Source organism: Lepisosteus oculatus, chromosome 8 (assembly GCF_040954835.1).
Source record: "Lepisosteus oculatus isolate fLepOcu1 chromosome 8, fLepOcu1.hap2, whole genome shotgun sequence".
NCBI lineage: Eukaryota > Metazoa > Chordata > Actinopteri > Semionotiformes > Lepisosteidae > Lepisosteus > Lepisosteus oculatus.
Genome location: NC_090703.1, coordinates 17066012 through 17092974, shown reverse-complemented (window position 1 = coordinate 17092974; position 26963 = coordinate 17066012). Strand labels below are relative to the sequence as shown.

The following is a 26963-nucleotide window of genomic DNA, read 5'->3' as shown; positions in this document are numbered from 1 at the left end:
CAGTATATGGCTATATACAGTGTGTTGGCCCAAAAGGGAATGTTGTCTAAATTGCTCTACAATCAGTAGTTTGAGATAAACTGATTTAACTTTACAAACTCTTGCAATCAGCAATCAGCATTGACTGCACAGGCATTTTAACGAATAAATTCAACATTTATAAGGTGTTTCTGACTCGCACGTCACTTAAGTCTGAACCCATATTCATTCAGCACCCCATTCAACACAACATTTCCAAATTCCAAATTTCTTTATATGTTCTTTTGGTTTTGTCATGGTTGTTTTGACTTTACAGATTAATGGTTTGATTCAGGGAAGCAAATGTTCGTATTAAATGAGTGGAACATTATGAATGAGTGAGGACCTGCCGACGCCGTGCTCCAGCGTGCAGAGGAAATATCACTGATTGTGAGAGTGATGCATTTCTCCATATCATTACAAGCTTCCAGGTACTCTGTAGGTTCCAGGACTGGTTTATGCATACTGTAAATTGATGAGGGATCCCTGACAGTGTTCAATATCCCTCACAATCTCTTGATTGCCAGGCCCGGGTTTGAACTGGTAACATCTGGAACAAAGCGTTTCAGATCATGTAAATTCTTCAACATGCAGTTCATTTACAGCTTGTGTAGATAATACTAAACTGCGCCTTGTATATAAGCAAGGACTGAGTCTTAAAACCACAACACCCGGAATTCTGCACATGTTCTTTGTTACTTTTTTAAACATGATTGATATATTGGAAAATACTGAAAATGAATATCCCAGCCATGTGGCTTCCAAACTAAATAATATTTTAGACACATTCTTGAGAAGAATTGAAATGTAAGGTATTATTTTTGTACCAGTGCAAAAATAGTCCCAAGTCCTTACATTTAGCTGTTCCAGATTCCAGTACTTTGTTTTATTTAAGCATGTTGAAATTTGTATGGCTTGGAAAGGGCTCTAATTCTCCACTTTTAGTCCAAACCCCTGTTCGTCTTTCGTTAAGAATTAAAATCAGTCCCTCTAACAGCAGCATGGCAGCCTCATAGACTGAAGGAATGCTGTTTCATTTTAAGCTACAGAGGAAGAGCAGGTGGGTCAGTTTGGTTTCCCTCCAGTTTTGATCCTTGACCCTGTCTTGCTGTGGTTTACAGACATTCCAGAATGGTCAGGTTGACTCACAGGGGGAAAAAGGTTGAAATTCTTCAACTAGGAATTCTTTGGAGAGAATGTGGTGCTGAAACAGCAAACCCACATATGTGAAATAAATGCTACTAAATAAGCAAGGGAGCATTTGGGCTGTTGCACAATTGCTGCTCTATAATTTGCTTCATCTGTTTCACAATATGTAGGATGCATTTGAGCAGATCAGGAAAATGCACGTGAGTGTGTATGGGAATGAGATTTTGCAGGCAGAGAGAGGCAAGCTAAGAGTCAAAGGTGGTGGGTTAGTGAGAGTTCCCATTACCATCTTAGAAATCTGACATTGCACTGGTACATCCTTACCCTTATTAACTTGGTAGTTTACATTCTGTTTTCTTTTAGATCATTTTTAGATCCACAAATCTCTTGTTTCTTTTTTTTAGATTGTTTTGTGCTAATTAAATATTTGACAAAAATAACCTTCTCTAGAGATTTTCCATAGATTATTAACCAGTTAGGTAGGCATCGTTATCAACTGCATTGTCAATTAACAAAATGGAGTAGAAAAGAAAATCGTTTACAAAATTATGCATTAACAAAATTTCAATACATGTGTTTTCAGTACAGTTTCATGGGTTATGTATGGCTCGATATAGGTCCCATAAAGCAGTTTTTGAGTTACGGAAAGGTAAAGAATTAGATGCGATTAATTCCTTAGGTGGATGACTAACACAGAGTAAGCATAATATGGTTAACCACTGCTTAATTCTTACACATGCACTGCATCATCTGTACTGTATATCGATCTGCGCTTTTTTGATTAAAATGATAAATAGCCCTTACTGCAGTCATATTGTTGTGTTTTTAGTTGTTGAACAGTCCAGTGTAAGGTAAAGAGATATACAGTACAGAATTTCAACAATTTTTAAATGGGATTCTCTTTCCAATGTTTCATTTATTGTTTACTGTATACAGTATGTGGTATTAATTTATATTGGTTGCAGTACCTGTAATAGTGTGCAATACTGTATTAAAACAAAATCCAAACTATTCCACAACTTAATGCACATAGCTGGTGTAGTGACTATGGAGAATGCGGTCTAAATGGGCGAGTCTTGGCAGGAAGTAAGGATATCGGATGCACATTACAGTACGTTCATGTCATGAGTTTCTTTTACTTGAACTTGAACTTTATTACCATATGTTACCAATACATGTACTGGTACAATGGAATTCTTACTTACAGAAAGTATCGAGTGTAAAAACACAAAGTTCAGACAGTGCATCAAGACAATATACAAACAGTAGACAATGTACAAGTAAACAGTTTGAATGTAAACAATGCAGACGTGTAAACAATGACTGGAGATGTGCAATAAATAAGAAATCATAATGAGGTAGATGGTATAGGTGTGGTGCAAGGGGCATGGCTAAATGTGTTCGCCAATCGCGGTGCTTGTGGATAGAAGCTATTGAAGAATCTAGTGGTAAGTGTCCATATGCTCTTGTATCTCTTGCCTGAGGGCAGTGGGGTGAAGAGCTCATGCTCGGGGTGGTGACTGTCCTCTGTGATGGCCAGAATTCTACCATGCCAGTGGTCCTCATAGAACTGTTTAATCTCGGTGAGACCACAGCCGATGATCTTCTGGGCCATATTGACCATTCTCTGCAGTGCCTTTCTCTCTCAAGAAGAGGTGTTGCGTACCACACGGTGATCCCGTTGGTGAAGATGCTCTTAATGGTGCAGCAGTAGAAGTTCACCAACACAGGTATTGGCATCCCCCATAACTTGAGGCACCTCAAGAAATAAAGGCACTGCTGAGCCTTCTTCAAGATAGAGTCAGTTTTCACAGTCCAGGTTAGATCTTTAGAAATGTGAATTCCCAAAAACCTAAAGCTAGTGACTGTTTCCACTTCCGTTCCATCAATACTGAGTGGGCCGTGAGTGTGTGGCCTGTGTCTCCGAAGGCCCACTGTTAGCTTTTTCGTTTCATTTACGTTCAGGTCGAGGTTATTGCTATGAAACCACCTAAGCAGCTGTACAACTTCATCCATGTAAGTAGACTCGTCATCATCGCTGATCAGTCCTATTATAGTGGTATCATCCGCAAACTTAATGATGCGGTTGTTGCTGTGTCTTGCTGTGTAGTCTTTAGTGAACCAGGCATACAACCTTGGACTCAGACAGCAACCTTGTGGGGTTCAAGTGCTCAGGGTGAGAGGTGTTGATGTTTTATTACCTATCCGCACCTCCTGTGGTCTCTCGATTAGAAAGTCCAGCTGCCAGTTGCAGACAGATTTGCACAGACCTAATCCCCTGAGCTTTGTCACCAGTTGACTGGGTATGATGGAATTGAATGCTGAACTGTAGTCCACAAACAGCATTCTCACATACGAGTTCTTAGTGTCCAGGTGATCCAAGGCTGTATGTAGAGCCAGGGAGACAGGATCATCATGATCTGTTGTTCTGGTAGGTGAACTGCAAGGGGTCCAGAGACTCCTTGATGGAGGAGTTGATGTGTGACAACACCAGCTTCTCCAGGCATTTAATCACCAGAGATGTTAATGCTACTGGGCAGTAATCGTTCAGGCACGTCACTTTTGTCTTTTTGGGGAGTGGAACAACTGTTTTTTTTGAAGCAGGTGGGGACAATGGACTGTGACAGGGAGGAGTTGAAGATGTCCGTAAACACTGTGGTCAGCTGGGCTGCACATAGGTCAGCTGGGTATCCCATCAGGCCCTGCAGCCTTACGGATTTTCAGCCTGCTCGGAGTCTTCTGCACGCCCTGCTCTGGGAGTTTCAGAACAAACTCACTCTGCACACTGGGGGTCTTTTCAGCTTTGGGAAATCATTGTTTTTTTGGAGATGAATACTGATACTATAGCTGAAGCACAATAAACATGGTGCAAAAAGGAATTCAGGTTAATATGAAATTAAAAGTAGTAAGGAGTTTCTTTCAAAATAGGAATGTGGAAGTACAGTATGTCCTGGATGCCATTCTTTCCACACATGAGGCTCTTTTAACATTTGTGGGATGAACTTGACTCTTTGTGGCACCTCAGACTCACAAACTAGTGAAGAGACACCTTTATCCAGGCTCTATTAAAAGAGTAGAACAGCGTCCTAGAAGACAGCATCTGCAGTATGGTGCAAATCATAATATATGTCTCAAATCCATGGTGTGTATTGCTTCCAAAAGTGACCAAGTTAACCTATGACTTTCATATTAGAACCCCTGTTGATGACAAATGTTAATCAGCATAGGGAAATTATCTATGATGTGTCTGGTCAATAAAATGTGAGTTCACCAGCTACAAAAAAGTAGTCTTTATGACATTTGTTTTGCCTTACAAAAGTATTCACACCCTTGCACAGTTTTCACATTTTGTTTGAAATTTTTCATTCATGTTACTGTAAAGTAGCCATTTAGTAGATCATGAGAAAAAATGGAAAATTCATAATTGTAAAGAATGGAGGTAAGGTTTCACATCCTTTCCTGTGGCAACCTAAATTTTATTTTGTGCACAGTGTTGCCTTAATTAGTCACACAATTAGAGTGGCCCCTATGCAATGTTAGTGCCTCACATGATTTCAGAATAAAAACACCTGTTTGTGTAAGGTTCCCTCAAGCAGATGATGAGTTTCAAGCCAAGACGAAGGAGCTTTCAAAACAAATCACGGATAAAGTCATTGAAAGGTCCTGACTTGAATCCTATTAAGAATCTGTGGAAAGACTTGAAACTGCTGTTCATAAGCGATTCCTGTGCAACTTGATAGAGCTTAATTAAATCTGCCAAAAAGAGTCCATACCAAAATTGGTAGAGACTTACTCAAAAAGACTTGTGGCTGTAACTGCTGCCAATGGTGCCTGTGCCAAATACTAAATTCATATCTGAATACTTGTACAATTGATATATTTCAGTTTTTTTCACTTTAGGATTTGCTGAAATTTACTGTAACTTACCTTAGCCTTAGTCTTCAGTTTGAGCATTCAGATTTTGAAATGTTTGTATCATGTGTATCATGTCGTTTCACAAAATGAGACACCATAGGAAGGATCTAAATTATTTTGCGAGGAACTTTTGATGCTTGGTATATATACACTAAAAAAGTATTATATTTTGTGATACAGTCTTCCATTTCCCCTGAAAAAGCAGGGGGCGTCTGCAAGTGGCATTGGTGGATCAGAAGTTTGCACTCTTCCATCTGGATCACAGGTTGCAGAGGTTTTGATCCCGGTGTCCTGGCTAAATTCTACTGTGGGCTTTTACAGTCTGGCCCTCTCAAAGTACCCTCTTAATTAATTTGGTGAAATTATTTCTCCATCGCAACTGCTGTGTACTGGGGATGTCTTGGCCGACTGGTGGAATGACATACACCAATCATATAATGCCTCTTGTGTGTCATTCAGGTGGGTGCTGCACTTCATAAGCGGAAAAAGTGTGTCCCCTTCTTTAGATAAAGTTTTTTTGATATCCTTAGGGATGAACATGAATATGAACATGAATACAAGGAGATCTTATTTCTTATTATTAATCAAAATATTTCACTCTTTACATTTATAGGATCCAGACAGTATTAATGTCCTACATGTATGTTATGGGACAGTGTAAGAGTCACAAGAACCTTGAAGGCCGAGTAGCCTCAGCATGTAAACTAATACAATGAAAGCCTTTTTTCCTGTTTGTCATCATCCAGGTTAAAATGAAGATACCTTTTTTACCTAATCTATCCAGAGTCACTAATTAAGATAATGAAATTACATTGGAACAAGGAGGAGAGGAATTACCTCAGTCTGATTAACGAAAATTTAGTTCCAGATGTTTATAGCAAAAAAATTGTCCTGGGTCTTGAAACAGCTGTGGCTATGACTTAAGAGTTACACAATATCAGTACATGATTTAATGATGTGCTTACCAGGCTTATGTGCTGTGTAACAACCCCTTGTCACTGTGCATCTCCCTCTGGAGGGAAATGTGACCTGATGAAGGGAGTTTTGCTATCCTTAGTGCATGAGCAGGTGTTTCTGCAGAAGAACAGCCAGCCCTTCTGGATTAGTAAAGACTCTCAGTGTCTCGCAGTTTTTATACTTTTCCATATGGCAGGCTGGTCTTTGAAGGGACTGTTTAACAGTCAATCTGCCAATAGAGACTGTACAAAAAAGCCTCTATTATTTGTAATTAGATACACTAAATGATAATTAATTAGGTATTTTGTAAAGGGTATAGAAGTTGTCGTCTCTTGGGTACAGTTACTGTAGTTTTTCAGGATAAAAAGGGTTTCCCTGATGTTAGTGATTGGTTCGATGTTTAATAGCTGTCTGCGGAAGCTGAAGAGTGTTTTTTGTTATTTAACCTGCAAGATCTGAAAAATAAAACCTCTCACACAGACTGGTGTAACTATCATGGGTTTTTCTGTGTTCAAATCCATTAAGCCACCTTCATTAAAGATCACTATCCATTACACCTATAATAAACTAAGATCTGAAATAAGTCATAATGTTTGTTGGTTTTATTTAGTTTACTTGTAGTATCTCTGTGGTTCAGATGTTGATGGTTTGACCCTTGTTTTTTTTTACATTAACTGACTACAGTATAACAGGGAAGCTCAATCCTTGGCACACATTTGTGAAAAATGCAGTGAGAGCTGGATAGTTTGGAATGCCCTCCTCTCTTTTATAACATTCTTATGTTTTTAAGAGTGTGGTAGCATGCCACTAATACAAAAGAGACTTGTTGAAACTAGTTATAGAGTTAATGAATAAAGCCCATGGACTACAGACTTTCACTGACTTTCTGACTGAAGTCAGCCCACTTACTTTCTTATCAGTAAAGTGTGAGCTTTTGTCAATGTGTTTCAGGTCCTAGATGCTAGGTGAGTTTGACCATTTGAAGTTTCACCATACATTACGGTGGTAATGTACAAGTATTGTTATTTTTTTCATCTGGAATTTTTATTTTTTTACTCATTAATTGTTATTTTGGTATGAGTGCTGCAGCAGCCATGTAACAGCAACATGGAAGCACCATGATAAAGACTAGTGCCCCCTATAAAACACGAGGTCACCCATCTCTTTTAGTACTGCGACCCATGGCACTCAAAATGCCCTTTTAAGATTCCTGATGAGAGAATTGGAGAATTGGTACCACTCTTGCTGAGAAAATTGCAAGTGTACAGCCTTCTGGTCAGCCATTGGGGATTTTGTTGCACCACAAGCTGAAGAAATCCTGACCAACTTTAAACCCAATCAAACTTGGCAAGTGCTTAGTTGGTTTTCTGGTCAAATTCAAGCCCTGCATTCCCTATGACTTTTAGCCACTCATTGGGGAGTCGTGGTCACAGTGAACTAATGATATAACCCTGATATGAACCAGCAGTTCCTGGCTAAAAGGACTCAGCATACTGTTCAAGCCGAGGCCTCTACTGGTTTCTACTTTGCTTATTTTAATTCTGTCTCGACATACAAAGAACAAAATATTTGTGAAAAGTGTATATAATAAATGTAAGAATTTATTAGAACCCAGGTCTTGTACAATATTAGTTTGGTAAATTAATTAACTGTAATGTAGGAAGTAAAGGCAGTTTAATGTAACACATTGACATGGTAGTCAATAGAATGTGTAAAAGTAATTAAGCCGAATAGTTTGTGTTCTAGCTTGAGTACCAGCAATTTATAAAAGTTAAAGTTAAGTAATAACACCCCCCACTGGTGAGGAAATGCTGGGTAAGGTCACATGCAATAGCTTCTTTACTGTTCTGTGAACAATTTGGAAGGGGAGAAATAAACAGGTACTAGCTTTCAAGACAGGGATTTATTAAAGTAATTACTAAATCCACATGACACACAAAAAATATTTTCACATTACTATTTAGAATTTATTAGAGCCCATTAACTTCTCCAACTTTGATAACCCCAGTTTCACTTTGAAGGGGACATGAATCTTTAGGTGGGCAGGCTTTTCTAAACTAAATTCCCCTCCACAAGTGAGCCTGCTCTCTAAAGTGGTGTTAAAAAAGGAGAGTCTCCAAAAATATCATCCAGATAAACAAGAGTGACAACCCTTATGTGGTAGATTTCAAAAGGTAATTTAAGTAGCTCCATCAGTATAAAAATGTAGTTTCTTTACCTTCATTTATGTTGGCCTTTCAGTGCTCAGTACCTGACAAATCAAAAACATTTTGGTTTGCCAAAAAGGCATAAAGTGGTGAAGGCGTTTAGTAGGGTTTTCTCATACTACATTCTTTCTCTTGCTGTCTGTCTTTTATATACTGCCTAGTCACAAGATGCTGTTCACCTTCTGGAAATTTCCAGCCTGTACTGATGTTGAGATGAAGTACCCAGATTACAGTGAAGCCACACAAACATTATCACCTATTTTAACTAGTGATCCCAGCAACACCGGAGTCTGCAATAGAGGGAGCTCCCATTCCAATATGTGAGATACTAATCAATAAACCTCTAGTTCACAACAATATGTTGAGTGTAAGGATTATTTTAGTACATATTAACTATGTATGTGTTAGGTACCACGATTACTAGATGGCCGAATCTCTTTAGACTATAAGGCTACGAAGAATGGAAAGTCCAAGATAAAAAGTAGTTTTCCAAGTAGCTAAAGAGTTTGCTGGCATCCTTCACAATAAGGTCCATATTAACAGATGTGTTATGTCAAGAAAATAAATCATAACACAAGAGCAGAACTTTTATAAACAAATAACAATGATTTTAAGGCTTAGTAACAAGAAAATGTACTCTAAAATATTAAAAAATAATTGCAAGAGGGAAATAGAGTTAGGTCTATTCAAAATGACTTTCACACTTTTGGAAGAATACCAGTCTCCCTCATTACTTTTTTAATGGGTCTGAATGCTCAGATGTAATTACATCACAGAAAATAGAATTTCATTTCCCTGTGTTGTTCCAGAATATTTATACTTGGTGCTCAGCAGCTTCTCATAAGATGAAACAATGTTCTGTTTTGCAATGACAAAGAAAGGGCTTGTGAGATGTTTTTAGTATGGTTTATGAATTTAAACCCAAAGACAACTCTGCAGGAGAAAAGGATGACCCCTACAGGCAATGACCCCTGCTGTTCACAGCAGGAGCATTAACATCTCTGTTGGAGACTGGTGATGACCCATGATTCAAACAGAAAAAAAGCTGTTTGGAGATAAAAGGAGAAATCCAGTACCAAGGTACTGTATATAGAGGGAAGACATCAGCTGGTGGTGGCAATGATTATTATTTCATTCAAATGGCAAGAGAAAACAAATACCCCAACCGGAGAGAAAATATTGTTTTAAAGATGTGAAGTGTGGGAATCTTTAGGGATCTCAGTGGGGTAGTTGGACAGTCCAGGGATACATCATTGCTGGGAGATGACGGATCCTCTTTGTGATACAGGCCTTTAGTGACTTGCTATTACTTTAAAACTCCCAGATGTCATTCTGTGTATCAACATACTGTACACTAAGACTTTCCTGTCCTGGTGATCCTGACCTTGGTTTCTGATGGTTTTCATTTCCACTGCACTTCATTTCTTCATTGAAGCCCTTAACTGAACCAATAGATAGATGAATTAGAAGGCGGCTTCCATGCTTTGCTTCATTATCAGCAGTTAAAAATGTAGCTTTTACAAGTTTACAAAGTTCCATTTCATAAATTTAAAATTAATCTGGAAATCCCTGAAAATCTAGGAGTTTTAAATTAAAGATGTCGAACACTACAAATGAGTAATTTGATTCAGGGTTGAATTGATAGAGAGTTCATCGAAAAGGCAAGCTCAAAGGTACTGGGGTCAAAGGGACCAGGGAATAAGGGAAGTACTGTTTTACAATTAAAAGGGATGTTCAGATCTGTGCGTTTTAAAAGTTATTTCCAAACAGTATTGGAAAAAAATACATTGTATTACAAGGTTGTTGTTTTTTACTTGCTGTTAACAAAAATACATAGGGACTGCCACAGAAATGCTTCACTCCACAGAACTGAACACGGTTTCAAAGGTTTGCCCAGATTAGTGAAATCAAGTTTATACCTTAAACTCTTCACCACATTTACAGCCAATTAAGTCGTGTTTATGCCAGTATTTCACAGGGACCAAGATAGCCAGCATTGAGGCCATGTTGATGAGAGCATTGCTGTGCTGGGCAGTCGATGTTATTCTTATTGATGACCTTAAGAACACAAAATCCATTCACTCTTCACAGGTCAGAACAAAGAAGCAGAGATGGCCAGAGAAAATGTTACAGTCTCATATCTATTCTAAGAAAGTGTCATCTGATGTTAGATAGTTGGAAAAAGGTGTCCCATGAATGATGCAGATGGTAGAGCTCACATCATAACAGAATGCTATCATTCAAAAGTGAGTGGATTGAGGAATTGTTAATCCCTCACAGCTACATGCAAATCCACAAAATGTATCTGGTAACAACTCTTTAACACCCTTTTAACCTCTGAGAGGTCATGACTATGATAGAATTGATACAATCAGAGCACCAAAAGGGCTGTCTTTTCATATCGCAATTGACCTATGTTTTCATATGGAGTAATATTAGAAAGATTATAGTTGTAAAAAAATAATAAAGGACTTCTCAAAAAGTGCATCTAAATGCAAAATATTGTACATATACAGTAAATACACCTAATAATTCAAGCTGGTATTGTATATCTGACTTTATTATATGATATCAAATTAGAATTAGGGGAAAGTGGTAACAGATGTGGAGCCACACTTTGGAGTTTAAAACTTCTGGGCAGTCACGCAGCGCCAAGATAATTTGTCTTCCAATTATAGTCTTTGTTCTCACATCTTTCATCTGTGTTATAATGCTTGTTAAGAATAACTTTACATGATTTTAATACACTAAGCTAAATGCCATTTGATGAAGGTATCGCTTACAAAGTTTGGAGGAGCTTGTACTCACTGTCAGGCCTGATTGTGTTAGTTTAATAGGAAAGAATTCCTGACTGTAGTTTACAGTCCAGAATTATACTTGTGATACTTTTTTGATTCAATTATATTGAAATTTAAAGTATCAAAAAAATCAAAAGAATCTTCCTGTTTTGTATGAAATGTTTAGCCAGCAGTACCAGTCAAATATCATAAAATGACCAATAGATTCCAGAGTGCTGTCAAAAATTGCAGTGAATAATAACTAATTTTTCATGGCAAATAGCCATATTATTTCCCTCCGCAACCCCTGTAGAAGTTCATACATTATTTAACTTGTATAGCAGCATCCTAACATATTCTCATTTGTGTCAGTTCATTTGGGGGTATTATGACTTATACATCGTTCACAGCAGCAGAACATACCACCAGAAATGCACTGGGACCATACTGGTTTCATCTGGGAGACTTCCTTTTTTGTGTCAGTAATGTTTGTGCTTTCTTAGACTCTCAGATTTCTTCTTTTATCTAACCCCCCCCCCTCTTTACATACACATATAGTGGATAATCCCCACCACCACCACTCAAGTTAAGTCATTCATGTCTTCATCTACAGAAATCTGTTTTTTTGTCCTCTTGAAAGCCCTTCGAGAAAATGATAGCCACCGTTACAAAGGACCTTCTGGGTCACTTCCGTAAGAACGGTCACTTTCTGTCAGAACATTCTAGACTGGAGTTTTCATGTCTTGTAAGGTGATTGCACATGGCAGTGAATTTGTGTGATAGAAATGTGATTTTCCCCAGCTTCTGCAAAGTATTATTTCTGAAAATCCTTTATCAATATAAAATCTCCAGACAACCCTTCATAATGTCCGGCAGTATAAGTGTATGTATGCAGAAAGGATGAAAATGTCAGGAGTAATAATTTGCAGGCCTTTTTAAGATGTGCAAATGTTTTCCCTCCCTCATCCCTGTGACATTTATTCAGGCTCCCAGCACAGTTTGTGCAGCTGTGGGTTCTCACATCTTAATGATGTTGGAAGACACCCCAGCCACAGAGAGAGATGTACTATAGGAGTGTCAGGGAGAATTTGTCCTCCTGCCTTCCCTCTGTTTATCTGACTCGCACGTAATGGCCATTTATTTCTCTAGCAGTAAATGAGGAATCTTTCAAATGTCATTTGTAAAGCGGTCAGTCTCGAAGTGAAATGTGTCAGCTATTTTATTTAAATATATTATTTTTTATTAGACAGTTAACTGCATTGTTGAACTTTAAAACTGAAATTTCCTGGAGTTAAAAACCATTGCTTCCATTTTTAAATGTTTTGAAGCGATTATTTGTGTTCTCTTCTTGCAGTAAATTTGCAGACTTCTATACATATATGTTTTTTAAAGTAAGTCACCCCGTATTACTGCCCATTTTTTTTTACAGTTGGGTTTATGCTGTAATTTTGACCAAAGCAAGGTAAAGATAAATTCCAGATTTAACTACATGCAGGTGCTATGAAACTGTGCGTTTTAAGACCTGCATCATTCCTGGCCTGAATAAACTCATAGACCTATGTGAAGCAAGTCTAACAATATGGATGGGTAAGTGGTTTTAGAAGCCCAGCAAACCTTTGTGTAAAGAAATCTATCCAGCTCATAGTCTTCAGTAACCTTCCCCTTGTTTTCACCTCATGTCCACTAGTCTGTGTGCATTGAATTAGCTTTGTTAAAGCATGAATCAAGTCTCCTTGTACTCTGTGTAAAGGTTAAAATGATTTGGTTTGTTTAGTGTCAGTGTGGAACATTTCTTTTAAGACCGGAATGTATGCTGTTTCTTTTACACCAGAGTAACAGTGACTTTTTTAAAGTATGGTGAACAGAACTTTTTACAATATTCCAAATGAGGTCTTACTAATATGTTGTGTCATTTTAAGATTCCCTCGCCATTGTTTGAATTTCAGTGTTTTTAACTATATAAATCCTTACATTGTGTTTTTGGTTGATCGATGAATTCAGCTCAAGCACTAACTGCCAGTGTTGCAGGGATAACGATGGTCATGCTGTCTCCCTGAGACCTGCGGGAAATCTTGAAGATGCCTTGGAGCCCTTAGCTATCGCCTGTAGTCCTTATGGACCTTTCAAAACAATACACATTAATTGTTTTTTTACACTTTTACTTAGTGCAATGATGCTTTTTGTTGCATTTTGTAGAACAGTTTGAGGAAAAGTATTGCAGCCAACCAGGCCTTGCTTTAAGAAGATTGTCCCACCTTACCTTATTTTTTAAAAAGGCACAAAATTAAGAAAAAGTGTCATTGAGCTTTTCCAAAACATTCAGGTAACATTTTCTGGGTTGTTGTTGATGTGTCAGAGAAGTGAGGTGTTTTGGAGATGCAGCACACATCACAAGCTTTCTGCTGTGGTGTTTGTCAAGATAATGAAACCAGCTGTGTACTGTTATCACTTTCTTTAATTATGGCTAATTTAATTTGAAATGTATGACACTGAAGAGAATTTGGAAAGGCTGATTTTACTGTAAAACAGTCATTATTCCAGCGAAAAGCCTGGATCTTGAATTCTTTCTTTCTGTTAAAATTAATTTCCCTATTTTGTTTATTGTTGGATATTGCACCATTTGTACAGTTTTCTTCTTCTGTGAAAACCAATCGTAAGCATTATCTGCTTGAATTATTGAAGAGTTCAATGATTAACAGCGGTTGTTAAAGTTAGTGAAAAAATGGATTGTAATCTTGGGGATTTTTATGGTAAACCAGAATGGAATCCCCTGACAGGATTGACAGGAATTGCAGATGAAGTGATCATTGATGGATCAGGTCATGGATTGCTGTGAAAGGCAAGCTCTTGTGGTGTGTGGTTTGACTTATAAGATGACTCTGCGAAACGGAGATATTTAAGGTTTCTATTCAGACATGTTCTTCTGATGAAACAATCATTAAAACTGAAGTGTTTTCATGTCCTGTCATTGAATGACCAAAATATGTGTTTTTTACTGTAATTACAACATTTTTTTTACTGTCTTGCAACATTTATCTCCTCAGGGTGTTCTGCTTCATCCAACTTTTAGTGTCCAGTAATGATATTATTTGCATAATCTATTTTGGTACAGTACCATTAAGAACAGTTTATGTTGTCTGCCCACCAGCTGACAGCAGTTTTTGATTCAATTTCCATTTGCATCCTCACCTTGTTGTTGAGCATCAGGAATCTTGTTCACTTTTCAAATGTAGGATGTAGTGAGGATGTTCATATTTCTTATTACATGTATTCATCTGCTACTTATGATGGAAGTCCTTTCATTAACTTTCTTATTGATCTTATTTGAGTCAAGCAATGGTTAAATATATACTAATGAAATAAGACCAGTATCTTCAAATGGAGTATGCAGTATGACACCAGATATTTTATCTCTTAAGTCCCACTGTCAGTTTTGTCTGAATGTTTAAGAAAAATGAAACTAAATCTATCCAATCTGCTGACATTATTTTACATTCTTTTATTCTGGTCAAATTCCTAATGCTGTTAGCTCTGCTGTCAGCATGTTTCCTATTTCATAGCACTTTTAATGTTTGTGAGGAAAATGCAGTTTTCTCATTTTTCAAATAAAACAGTAAAGGCAGGAGTAGACAGGCATTTACATTGTACTGTATCTTAAAAGACACTTTCAATAAATTTCTTACATCACTTCCGTGAGAAATCTCTGGAATGTAAAAATCTTTCTAGCCAGTGGCATGATGTCTCACGCAACGTCTGTCTCGGTAGACACTGAGTTTCCTTTTTCTGTGTCTTCAGACCCTCCTTACACATGGGCAAGTTTGCCTGTCCACCCTTCAGCTGACTGTTTTGTATAATAGATCATGGAGGATTGTGTCCCTCTCTGCTCTTGTCGTATCAAAAGCAGCCCAGAGATAAGCTTTCTTGAACTTGAAGTTCAAGTCTAAAACTTGAAAATGACATCATACTTGGTATAACTGGTTTGGCTGTTAAAAACAAAGAAATAAATAATGAAACCTGTAATAATGTAACCTGAGCCTGGATTGCACATCTTCTCCTGCCTCCTGCAGTGGTGGTAAGAGAACAGGGTAGCTCCCTGATGTGTGCACTTGGCAGGTCTTTCTCGAGACGTGGTGAGAAGCAGACATGTTTGTTCAGCAGGTAGCATTTAAACCCTCATCAGAATTTATAATGAATAGCTCTATTACAAAAACCCAAAAGGCAGATGTGGAAATACTGCCTTTCATTTGTTATTTCTCGTTTCGGAGCAGAAACAGTAGTAAGGACTAAAATTACACCTAAAATAACAGGGGTTGTGTTTTAGTTGAAACCATTGGTTTGGTTCTGGTTGCAGCTTTCTCTCCTTGTGTTATTGAAAGCAGAGGAGTCCATTTATTTCTACTGCAGTATTGCATAAGGACATCAGGAGAGAGCGGTGTTTTGGTGAGGGTACTGCGCGGATATATAGGGACAGAAAAGTGCTCCTTTTTGCTGGAAGACAGGTCCTAAGATGTCATGGCTTGAATATTTTGCAAACCATGAAGCTAATAAAAAAGCATCTCTGAGGATGATTTGCTAACTTGCATTTTACCTCAGTTCTTAAATTGCATTTAAATGTTTTAAAGATGTGAACATTGAGGTCTATAAGTAGAGTTTCACACGATCGACTTGTATTGCCTTTTGACTATTAAGGCACAATGGCAGATGTGGGCAAGTGTAACCTTGAAGTGAAAAGACTACTTAAAAAATGTTGTTTGGAGAAGTAAAAGAGCTCCCCTTTTAGATTAAATAGTTGGAACTCCCCAAGTAGAGCTTAAAAATTCTGCTAATTATTTTTGCCCAAACGGCAAATTTTACAAATTTTAACTCACTGAGTTCTGAGGTTCCTTAATGCTTTTGTTAGTGATGTGAACATTGTTTGGGATGGGTGAAAGATAATTCGTTTTGGCATCAGGCTTAATATCCTGTCATTTATTCAGTACAGCCCATAATAGGCTAAGAGATTAATTGAGCATTAGATTTATACTATATAATCCCATTGCATCTTCGTATATGTGTGTACAGTGTATATGCCTATGTTATATTTCTGAAGGCCAGTAAACCCTGATTAATTTCTAACAATTGTGAAGGTAAACGCATCGGAAGATGGCCATTCTGCATCTGCATTTGGATCTCCAGCCCAGCTCACCCCAGTTTCATGCTTCACCATTAAGTTGCCATTTTCAAAAGACTTAGAGGAATTTAATTATTGATAGCAAATGATTTATTACATATTTAAAATGAATACACAGATAATTTGACGTAAGGATATCCTCAAGGATGAAAGTTTCCTTAATTTAACACATGTCCTTAGTTGATCAAAAATTAACGGTGTTTCCAATCTTTAAAAATGAGTGATTTAGAGTGATCTATAAAATCTCCCATTTTGGGGTTCTCCCAAACCAGCCTGATCTATAATCTTTCCGTACAGTATTTAATCCATTGTGAGTAACCATTGTGAGTATACTGTACGTATTTACCCGTATTTTTTGTAGACATAATAAACATATGACTGATGAAACAAAAAGTATTTATTTCAGGAACTATCACACTTTGAAAGGACTTCTAGGGGGACTTAATTATCATACTGTACGTGTATGATGGGAGACAGCTGCTCTCAATGTTCTTGTGGCTCAGTAAGTACTGTTCCTGTTTTGTTTTCGTTGTCAGAATTGTAGCTGTTTGCATGCTGCTAGTACAGGGTTTTGGGAGTAGGGGATAAGTTAGAAGACCGCAGAGCCAGCCACGATCAACTTGAACGTGCTCTTCAAAGCTTTGGATATTTTCATGTTTGTGCATGAAGTTTTTGTTGGCTTTTAAACTGCTGAGTTGTGTAGTTGTATTTCATAGTTTGGTGTCCTTAGAAGAATCTATATGGTGCAAAAATAAAGACCTTAAATGGTAGGAAAGGAGAACGCTTCAATTTTCAAGGTAATTATGAATGGGACTAGCGTCTGTTATTTGAGAATGTTTGACTATAATTTTTTGCTTCAAAAACATTCTGTAAACTTTTTGTTTAAATATATATATATTTTTAAATATAAAAAACATAAAACCCTTACCCATATTTCTATAACAATGTGTATCTAACCATAAATACGTGGTACCTGGGATTAGAAAACTTCTGCATAGGCTCTTCCAGTAATTTCATTCCTAAACTCCAAGCATTCCTGTTTGCAGGGGCTGTATATATAGCTTTTAAAGAAGTTTAAAAATCCTAAACACCATTTTTATGTTTTGTACATGTCCAGTAAATGCTAGACTTTAAATTGTCCTCCTGAGCATCTAAAATCGGTGATTCATTGAACCAAGTAAGCAGCTATTCATTCAGAGTCCATTCCAATGAGTCCAATGTCAGTGACGTTAAGCATGCCATATGTGTGCTCTTTGTCAATAGCTTTGTACTTGAACTGCATTCATACAGCTCACACACCCAGACAGTGACAAGATAATGAAGTGCACTCCTGCCTGGTTCTAGTCAAACAAGTTGTATTCAACAGCATTGTTGTGGGCAGAGAAACTTTAAGCACTACAGTTCTCTAGAAACTAATGGAAACCTATGGATTATTCCTATGATACAGGTGCTACTATTGACTAGCTTTTTCTTTTTCAGAGTACTTCATTTTAAAAACTCTGCATTTATGGAACTGTTGTAATTGACAGATATTTGTGCCTGAGGAAAGAACAGACGAAGTGTGAATATTTACAAAGTAACTTATTGAGTCTCCATTGCTCTTGGAACAGAGTGCAGACTAATTTCCAGCTAAACAAAAGATTCCCTCTTTTACAAAATGAAACTGCACTTCTGTCCAGTAACTGTTAAGTGATGCTTTTTCTTGTAATACAATATGAGTAAGTCAATACATACAGTAATTCCAGTTCTGATTGTCCAGTTGTCTGCACTACATTCTCTTAAAAGTAGGTATCTGAATTTTAAAACCTAAGAAAGATTACGAATGAGAGAAGGCCATTCAGCCCATTGAGCCCGATTGGTAGTCAGAAGCTAATTAATCTGGGAATCTTGTCCAGCCATTTCTTGAAAGAAGCCATCTTTAGCCGCATTACTGAGATACTCTAAAAGCCCTTTGGGTAAAGAAGTGAAAGGTTTTCCCACTTGTGTCTTCTAGCTTGTGTTTTATAAGATATGTCTGTGAAATGCTTGCTGAATGTCAGTGGAAATTGACTGTAATGCAAGCAGTTCATTGGATTCAATCATTCAATCTACATTCTATGGTAAAGGTACCTATATCTGCATTTTGGGTACCTTGTATAAAATTCTAAAGTGAATGATCTGTTTTCCTTTATGCATTATGATCCTTAAATATATTCTTATAATGTTAATTCTTCCTGCATTTGGTTAATTGTTTTATACAATACATTGTGCAAAACGGCCCTCTTAAGAGATTTAATATTTTTTACTGCCCTAATACCCCTGTTAATTTATCTAGTTAGTTTCACTGATGTTTTTCCATTACTTGAAGAACATCATCCAGAATTGAAGGACCCAGGTCAAGGTTTAGAGAGAAGGCAGGTTCCTCTTCCACTGGCAGAGGGTCCTCTTCAAAGGACAGTGTTGTCTCCGTGTCTCTCCCTGAGCTGAAGCTGTGCTTGTCTGTGGTGTCGCTGTGGTCCTCATGCTGAAGATTGTCCAGCTCTTCGCTGTCCAGCAAAGGCATAGAGCTGGAGATCTGTCGTCTGTGGCTGGAGTAGATGTCCCCCCAGGCTGTACTCTCCCGAGACCGGTCCTCCTCTGGGTTAAGCCGAGGGGGCTTGGGTGGGGGGGCACAGGCCAGCAGGAGGTTCTGCTCACTCTGGGAGCTCTTGAGCAGGAGGCTGTGGCCTCTGTTTAGGAAGGAGAGGTCTCCGAAAGTGTCTCCGCTCCCCCCACTTCCGATGTGGGAGAGGTGACGGAAGTCACCCAGGGGCAGGCTGATCATGTTCACCGAGAGCACCTCCTTCCTCTTCTGCTTCTTACTCCAGCGGGGTGACGGGGATTTAAGGTGCAACGAGGATTTGAGTGGCATTCTGGGTCAAGGCTGTGGTGCCGGCAGACAGTTTGAAGGCTGCGATTGTCAAGGAGGTCTCCAATTACAACTCCAGTTCCATTGCTCCTTGGCAGCTGTTCTTGGGGAAACAGGAAGAGAGGCAAGATTATTCTAAATAGGTTTTACCTGGAATTTTGCGAGCGTGCATGGGAATGGGAATTATTTTCTTCATTTGCCTATTAAAAATAAAGTGCTAACATTTTTGCAGATTTGCTCAGTCTGGAATTGTTTCAAAGGAGTTTAGAGTAAACACAAGAGCAGGAAAATACACAGTGAAGCTGCACTGTTGGTAAGACTTCAAAAAATAGCACTGTTACTCATTGACAGTTTTTATTCCACACCTTGTGAGATCTCTTTTTTGAAAAAGAAGTGTTCCAAAACAACTGCATTCACATTCAACTCCAGATGCAAATCTTGGCTATTGCACGATGGTCACCTTTTACAGTTTGAGGTGAAAACCCAAATGGCTGCAATCTGTGTTTAATAAATGCACCTGTGCTCCTATACCCCAGGCTAGTAGTATTATTCATTATTTGGACCAAAAGTGGTATTCAAACATGTGCTTCAAAGCAACATTAAAAGTGAATGGCTTTTTGTGAAATGTATTCTAATTTAGCATGGCATTGTTAATAAAAGAACATATTAGGCTAATTGGAGTGCCTCCATTTGGATATAGGTTAAACTTTAAACGGATGTGAGTCATTCAGATTTGCTTTCAGTCAAGGGACTACAAGGGAAAGTAAAACCTTGCCATTTTTTCTTTTGTTATTTTTTAATTATTTAATAATCTACTACAAAAAAGACAGTAGGAACATCTAACTATAATACAGCAAGATCCAGACTCCAATCCCCTCCCCTACCCACTCATGATAGTAACCCACCCCATATTCACAAAAGTGCATCACCAAAATGATGTCAGTCAATTTCAAAGGCTAGTATAAAAGAAAACAGATAAGACAAGGAAGAAGGGGCAGGAAAAAGACCGAAAAGATCTGTATTTTCTTATGCTGCCTATGCAGACTCTCAGAAGTGAACGGTCTGGTCTCCAGCCCCATGCATCCGGCCTTGTGAAAGCGTCACATGCAAAACATCCAGAAAGGAAAAGGCTCATTGATGCTATCTGGCCATTGACGCAGCGCTACCATGTTCTTAGCTGCTGTTGTATCTGCGAGGCAAATTTTTTTTTGTGAAGTAGGCTGCTCAGTGAGGATGCCTCGCCCTTTCTCAGTGTTATCATGAAAAATCGCAAAGGGAAAAAGGTTACAACTCCACACTGTGTTCAGCACAGCTTTCAGAGAGGTTACTGCAGTGTATCCTGTGCTTAATAAGTACAAAAAGAGAAATAGCCTGCTGCAGAAAAGTAAAAAAGTAAAGCACTGCATTCAAGATTTGTATTCAAGATGCAGTTATGGTAGATTAATTATCCAGTGTGCATGGTGAGAAAGAGTCACCCTGGGAGGGATTTTTCAGAAATGCTAGATAATTGCATCCGTTGTTAGAATAGATTATCTATTAGCATTCTTTTATAATATTGTGTTTTAGCAGGTTTTGTATATGCTTATTAATGTTTTTAATTTCTTTAAAGTATATGTATTTTGTAAATAGAGCATGGAGTTCGTCAAAACACTATTAGAATACATTGAAATTACAATACTGTAGAAACAGTGCTCCACAGAAACATTACTTCAGCTTCTTAATGCAAGGTATAATACATTTACTGCCATACTTATTTAATAAGAGCTAAAGTATTGTTTGTAAATACTGTATGTTACAGTATGTATTAACTGTGACCACCAGTGAATGTTGGAAGCCAAAATCCAACATTGGCCAAATTATTGATAATCTACTGTATTTGAAAGTTTGTATTTTATTTCATTACCTACAATAACAATTCAGTAATGACTTTCGTTTTTTTTTCTTTATTACTCTTGCGTGAAAGTCATCTTTGTATTGCTTCAATAAATTGTTTTAAATGTGGAAGATATGTGACAATCCGTGTTTAGAGGAGTTATTTTTTTCATTGTGAAAAGTTCATTTTATGATGCTCAAAACTCAATTCTGAATGAGGGCACATGACACTGATATATACAATGGTCCAGCTCAGCGTATTATGCCACTTCATTGAGCTTGATAGCAATGTGTTGAATTTCCTTTCCTTAATTGTACACTTTAACATTTGATGAATCATTTTCAAGCTTTATTTTTCCTAAGGTAGTTATTTTGCAAGGCAAATTAGAATCCAAGAGATATCAGTGTGCAGTCTTGATTCAGGATCGCACCTGTTTGTAATTGCATTTCCCCATTAACATTTGGGGTTGAATCTTGTTTTGAGTCACAGATTAGTTAATTTTACCTTTATTTAGCAGTGCGGTTATGGAGGCTGTGGACATTTGACTGTGGACTGAGTGATTAGAGCAGTGAATCTACAATAAGGCCTGAAATGTTTGGACAGTGAAAACTCATTTCCTGAATAACGTTTCCTGCTCTGTTTTGACCGATGCCAGAGCTTCAGTGTTCTTACCTGTTCTGGTGACAGAATGATGACTGTGGAACCGGTTTAATGTCACACCATTGCCTAATCAAAGGCTTGTACTGACTTGCACATTACAATAACAGTTGCCCTTTCAGCTAAATCTGAGAAATTATTCAGAAGTGCTGGATGTTTTTGGTAAGTCTAATGCAAAGTAAACTACAGAATTTATTTATACTCTTTATGATTACTTAGAAATGGGTGGTATTTCTCTTTGGTGTAATTATTTAAAGATTTAGACGTTTTCTGTGAACTATCCTTCTGGGCTCTGTGCCTTCCCCTTATTTGTGGTTAGGTACAACCCTGACCATGTAATCCAAACATATTTGGTATGTTTTTAACTTTGATCTTTGTACTCATAGGGTGAGATTTACAGAACTAAATCTGTGGTTGACACTCTGCTGAGTCAGAGCTAGACGTGCCTAAAACAATAGAAAACAAATGGGAATATTGCAAAAAGAGATGTTTAGATAGTTGTGTGATGTCTGAAACTAACAAAGAACAAGTGCAGTAAGAAATCAGTGCCAAAGCGATGAATTTTATGGTAAAAGACTGTAAAACCCACATCTTAACATCTAACATTGAATTGAATTTAGTTTTACATAATTAAAATGTGAAATGAATGTTATACTATAATGGAATCCATGAACTAGCAAACCCATTCTACTATTAGATTGTATCTTATTTTAATCAACTCAGTTCAAATTCTGCTAAAGAACGTTGTTGATGTCAGAATAGGTTTTGAGTATTTAACCTTTGTTGCATGAAACCATGTTATTAGATTTAATTCTTAACAGATCTCTTTCTTTTACCTGACATTTGTGAGCTACACGACCTACTGTACCTACACTAAATTGGTCAAGTCATAGGAATTTGATGCATGCAATGTTATCTTAGCTGTTAAGGTCACTTCCTTGGAAACAGAAATTGAGGTTAAGTATTGTTCTACTGACAGGAGTCAGAATAAGACATAGTCTAAAACAATACAGTACAAATGAAAAAACAAAGGTCCACAAACTTCTTAAAAAGCTCAAATATTATGCTTTAGTTTTCCCCCATTTTAAACATCTGGTTTATTGCCTTTCAAAAAAATGGACAGACATTGTATTAGAAGACATTATTTTACGTTGTGAGGAAAAGTATTTGAAATTTAAGAAGTATATTTTGATCAACTTTTATAACTTGTTGAACTGCATTAGAAAACATAACTATAACATATACAAACATTGTCTGTGATGGATTCTAGTTGGGCACAGTTAAACCGGTCTAAGTGGAATACAGAGGTGGATATTTGGCATTTCTTTAACTACACTATTTTTATACTGTATTGACTAATTCCAAGTAAATTATAGCAGCTGTTTTAATACCATTCACTTCAAAGCATGTTATGTGATAATATGGATCAAGGCTTGAACAATATCTTTTATGAAGTTTGGTTATGTAAAACTCTTGCTCATAAAATCTTTTCAACCATAATGTAAATATACCATGTCTGGCTATAAACATTTTATTGCTGCTTTCATAGCTAGAGGTGATTTTCAAATCTCCTCACAAAGGTGTGTCAAAAACAAGTGTTCACACAGCAGCATTCCTTTTGAAGTATGTAAATAGGGTAGAATTAAGTTTGTATTTTCTTAGCAGAAGTAGTTTGTGACTGTGAAGCTTTCTCAGGCTTTTAAATAAGTTATTTACCTGTTGAGGTTCCTGTCGGACCAAGATCATTGCTAAAACTTCCAGAGAATATAATATAATAATATGAAGAGTACATGGCAGTTGAAAGTTTTTAGTTTAGACTTCTAGGTTTCTTAATGAAAAGCATTAGTTTTAAAAGACTTACATTATGATGGGTCTCTTTGGGATCTGTCTCTTCCTGCACCTACAAATAAACAGGCATACACAAACTGTCAGACTACAAGAAAAGGTAAAATACAGTAGTAGCTGAAAATATGAAAACACCTCTTTAACATGATCAGGCTTGTTCAACTGTGAGTAAGAAACAAGACAGGAAAGGTGCTAGTTCTGGATTTAGTATATGAAAAGTCAGTTAAAGGAAAGATCAACCTACCAGTCCAAGGAACAGAAATGTGCAGACAAAAGCTTTGTTTACGTCGTCTCCAGGCTTTCAGGTTACCCTGATTAAATCCAACTCTCTTGTCTCTGTTTTTGGTTTCCTGTATCACTCCCTAGATCCGTTTCCCCTTTATCCCAGATATCCCAGCATTCAGAGCGCCCCAAAATAAATCAGGAAGAGTCACTTTGAAAACCCAGCACCTGCGACTAACGCACTTAAGTGTAGTGAGCTCTGACGACCAGGTAGAGTGCTTATACAAAACAGGGATTGTGTGCACACGCCCTCAAGCCAAATAACTACAGTAATTGGGTGAACTTTCTTTTTTTTTAAAGTCTACCTAGAGAGTAAGGCGGGAGGGTTTTCACCTGAACAAGAGATTTGATAGGTCACAGGTTTGTTATATGTTTTCTGCTGTTTTTACTATAAAGCAATTTCATACACTTAACAATTATAATGAATGCATACAACCTGTAGTGTTTGTAGTCTTTTACTTGGACTGTATAATCTTTTACCTGGACTTTATTTTTAAGTGTATTAAGTCTTTTACTTTTTCATTCTTAGTTTTTTACCTTTACCTTATTTTCCTTACATTCTTTTGCTTTTAGTCTTTTACTTAGTATACTTTAAGAGCAAAGTAAAAAGTAAAGTTTTTTTCCATGCTGAAAAGATACACAGCGTTTGGCTTTTTTGGATCCTTCTTGAGGTGAACTTTAAAAGCTATGAGAAAAACCCAAGAAACCAAAACATGATTGCTAATCTTTGTGTCATTGTCTCTGCACTCTGAATTTCCTTTATTCCATAGGATAGGCTCTAGTGACTTTCCCAGAACCATGCAAATTCCCACTCAATGCTGAAAGAAAGACATTACATTACGCAATGCTACACATTCAGAGCAGAAGTACAGGCACAAACATGCTTAGTGTCTGCTGAAAATATACGTCATCTCTTGCTAGAAATGTTGATTTATAGTATTGTCGCTCTATGTGCCTCACAGTTTTACAGCCCTTTGTATTTTGTTGTTTTTATTTTCTTTTTATGAAAAAATCTGTTCCACTGTTAAAGCTGTTGTTATATATTCAACATACATTTTGGAAATGATTTCATATGGGCAGCCTTTACAAGTTCACAAAACAATAGCGTTTTAAAACTCCCTCCTTGCCTTTTTTTACCACATTTTGTGTTAATTGCATTTTTGTCTGTGTGGGGAGCTTTGCTATTTTTTGTAATAACTTTAATATATTATACATAGATATTAAATGCTTAATTCGTTCTGCATTACCACAACACACGTTATTTTATCATGTCTTAAAGACAGCTTCTGTTGTTTAGTTCAGTGTTAACTTACATTCTAAGGAAGATAATATTAAAACAAATGGTTCTGAAATATTTATGTATTTTAAAGGACAAATAATTCATCATGTTATTAGTTTTTACCATGTGAAACCAAGATTGTAAACCTGTAAGCACGTAAAGACCTGCTCAACACACTCTTAAATGTTAGGAATCCCCAGTAAATGTCATATTGGACTTCTGCAGATTACATAAACGGATGTGAGATGGATTCTAAAAGGTCCTGAAAAGTTGGTTACCAAGCCTCATAGTTTTTCTATTAGGATGTCCTATTTTTGAGTTGGTCAGGAGGGTAAGATAACAGGCTATTCCACTTGTCCACTAGTTTCAGTTTTAGTCTGAGATCTATAAATTGATCTTCACAGGGAAGGTGATGACTAACTTTTGCTTCCTAACCAAGAACACACTGCCTGCCCACTGGCAGCTGTTCCTAATATACTGAGGAGGTGTTGATTCCGGTATTTATTTGTTGTGTTTTAAATGCCTTTCTGCATTTCTTTTTGGCAAGAGAATATTTAACAGGTTTTGAATTAAAGCACATCTTTAACAATAAAAGACCAGTGTTTTTGAGATAAACTTCCAAAAGAGACAAGTCTGCTTTTAAACCTGCTGTGTAGAATTCTAAGTCATTTCTATTTTTCCGATTATCATATTTCTAAGAGTTTCTTTGCACAAGAGTGACTTTAAACTGTAGAAGAACAATCTTCTGAATGCATATCTTGAATGCATTCAGAAGATCTTACGTAGGAGATTCAGGAGATCTTACGTGGAAAAATTCCTTCTTCTGAAGAATCTGAACCATTTGGTTGGCTCTCTTGATTTTTATTGATCTCCCTATGCTGATTTATTTGAGCTTTTATGCTTTAATACCCTTCATGTGAATTGACTATGCATGACTGCATTTCTTACTTCCCTGTGTAGCTATTGGATACCATATAACATCAGCATACCTTAACTGCCAGACTTTCTTTTACATTTTCGCACTAAAGGTAATGAAGCCACTTAACAGTCTTTCAGATTCCATTTAATTAAAAAAGGCATATTGAAGAGTCCATTTTAAAGATTCTTACTGTTACAAGAGTGTAGTTCTTACTACACATGTAGTATCCAAGGACATGCATTTTAGAGTGAAAGTGATGATAGAGCTACAATAGGTAACTCTTTTCATTGGCTGCTTTTTAGAAGTCTTTCACTTTAATAGAAATGGCAGAGCTGCTCCCACTAAACGTCAGTGTGTGAAGGTCTTACAGAACATTCTGATAGGTATAATTGCCAGTGATTGTTCAAATAACTGACTAATCATAACATTTACTTAGGATTAGACAATTAATTCCGACAACATTTTTTGTGATTTAAGCAAACAGCGATTTAACTCAATCGGACAAATGGAACAAGGCAAAAATTTCTCTGGGTATTGCAAACACAAGAAACAATTACAGGCAATGAGTCCTGTGGCAATCATTTTTTATGCTAGTAAAGCATGTCTTTAGCTGATTTGTTTAGTATTAGAGCAAGTGATAGCTTTACAGTTAACTTTCCTCCCCTTTTTTGTGGAAGTAGTAAGAAATGTGCATACTGGCTTAGGTTACTTAGAAATTTACTTCCTTAACTGATTTGAGGTTGTCAACTGTTAAACTTTGCCTTTTTGAAAATGTGTAAAAGCACACAGTATGTCTTGACAGGAAGATGAGCTTGGATCATTAAGGTATACAGAGATATAATTCATTGCCGCACATCAAAAAGGTCCAGAGGTGCAGTATGAGCCTGTATCATATTGTTTTGTTTCTGTTACGAATGAAATGCTCTCCTGGAGATAAATGCTGCAGCAGTATTCTGATTATGTGCACACATAAGCTAAAGGAGGTTTTACAGGCCTTCATTCATCCTTACATTTTCTAACCGCTTTGT

General features: G+C 37.1%; 2 protein-coding genes across 5 annotated transcripts in view; one reads left to right on the top strand and one right to left on the bottom strand.

Moving 5' to 3' along the window:
• The window catches only part of dnajc17 (DnaJ (Hsp40) homolog, subfamily C, member 17), an 83877-nt gene that overhangs the window by 44105 nt on the left and 12809 nt on the right, over window positions 1–26963 (top strand). Inside the window, exon 11 of one of the 3 annotated variants that reach the window (XM_069193309.1) lies at window positions 3772–4474. The exons of the other annotated variants lie outside the window; for them this stretch is intronic. Within the exon in view, the coding sequence (XP_069049410.1) occupies window positions 3772–3999 (228 nt within the window). The 3' untranslated portion in view covers window positions 4000–4474. Of the gene's footprint in view, window positions 1–3771; window positions 4475–26963 lie in introns of those variants that run through there. 3 annotated transcript variants of the gene reach the window in all.
• Window positions 16240–23948, bottom strand: LOC102694153 (cdc42 effector protein 2). 2 transcript variants are annotated; one of them, XM_015350878.2, is made up of 3 exons: window positions 23700–23948; window positions 23472–23510; window positions 16240–19183 (listed from the first exon to the last, which is right to left on the bottom strand). In XM_015350878.2, exon 3 carries the CDS (start codon window positions 19081–19083, stop codon window positions 18514–18516), a length of 570 nt encoding a protein of 189 aa, XP_015206364.1. In that variant the 5' UTR covers window positions 19084–19183; window positions 23472–23510; window positions 23700–23948; the 3' UTR covers window positions 16240–18513. The 2 variants fall into 2 exon arrangements, with proteins under 2 accessions (XP_015206364.1, XP_015206365.1); XM_015350879.2 differs by having other exon boundaries at window positions 16240–19178.

What these genes read in the sequence shown, in the direction of transcription:
- LOC102694153 (XM_015350878.2), bottom strand. Translation starts at nt 19,083, where the DNA reads ATGCCACTCAAATCCTCGTTGCACCTTAAATCCCCGTCACCCCGCTGG.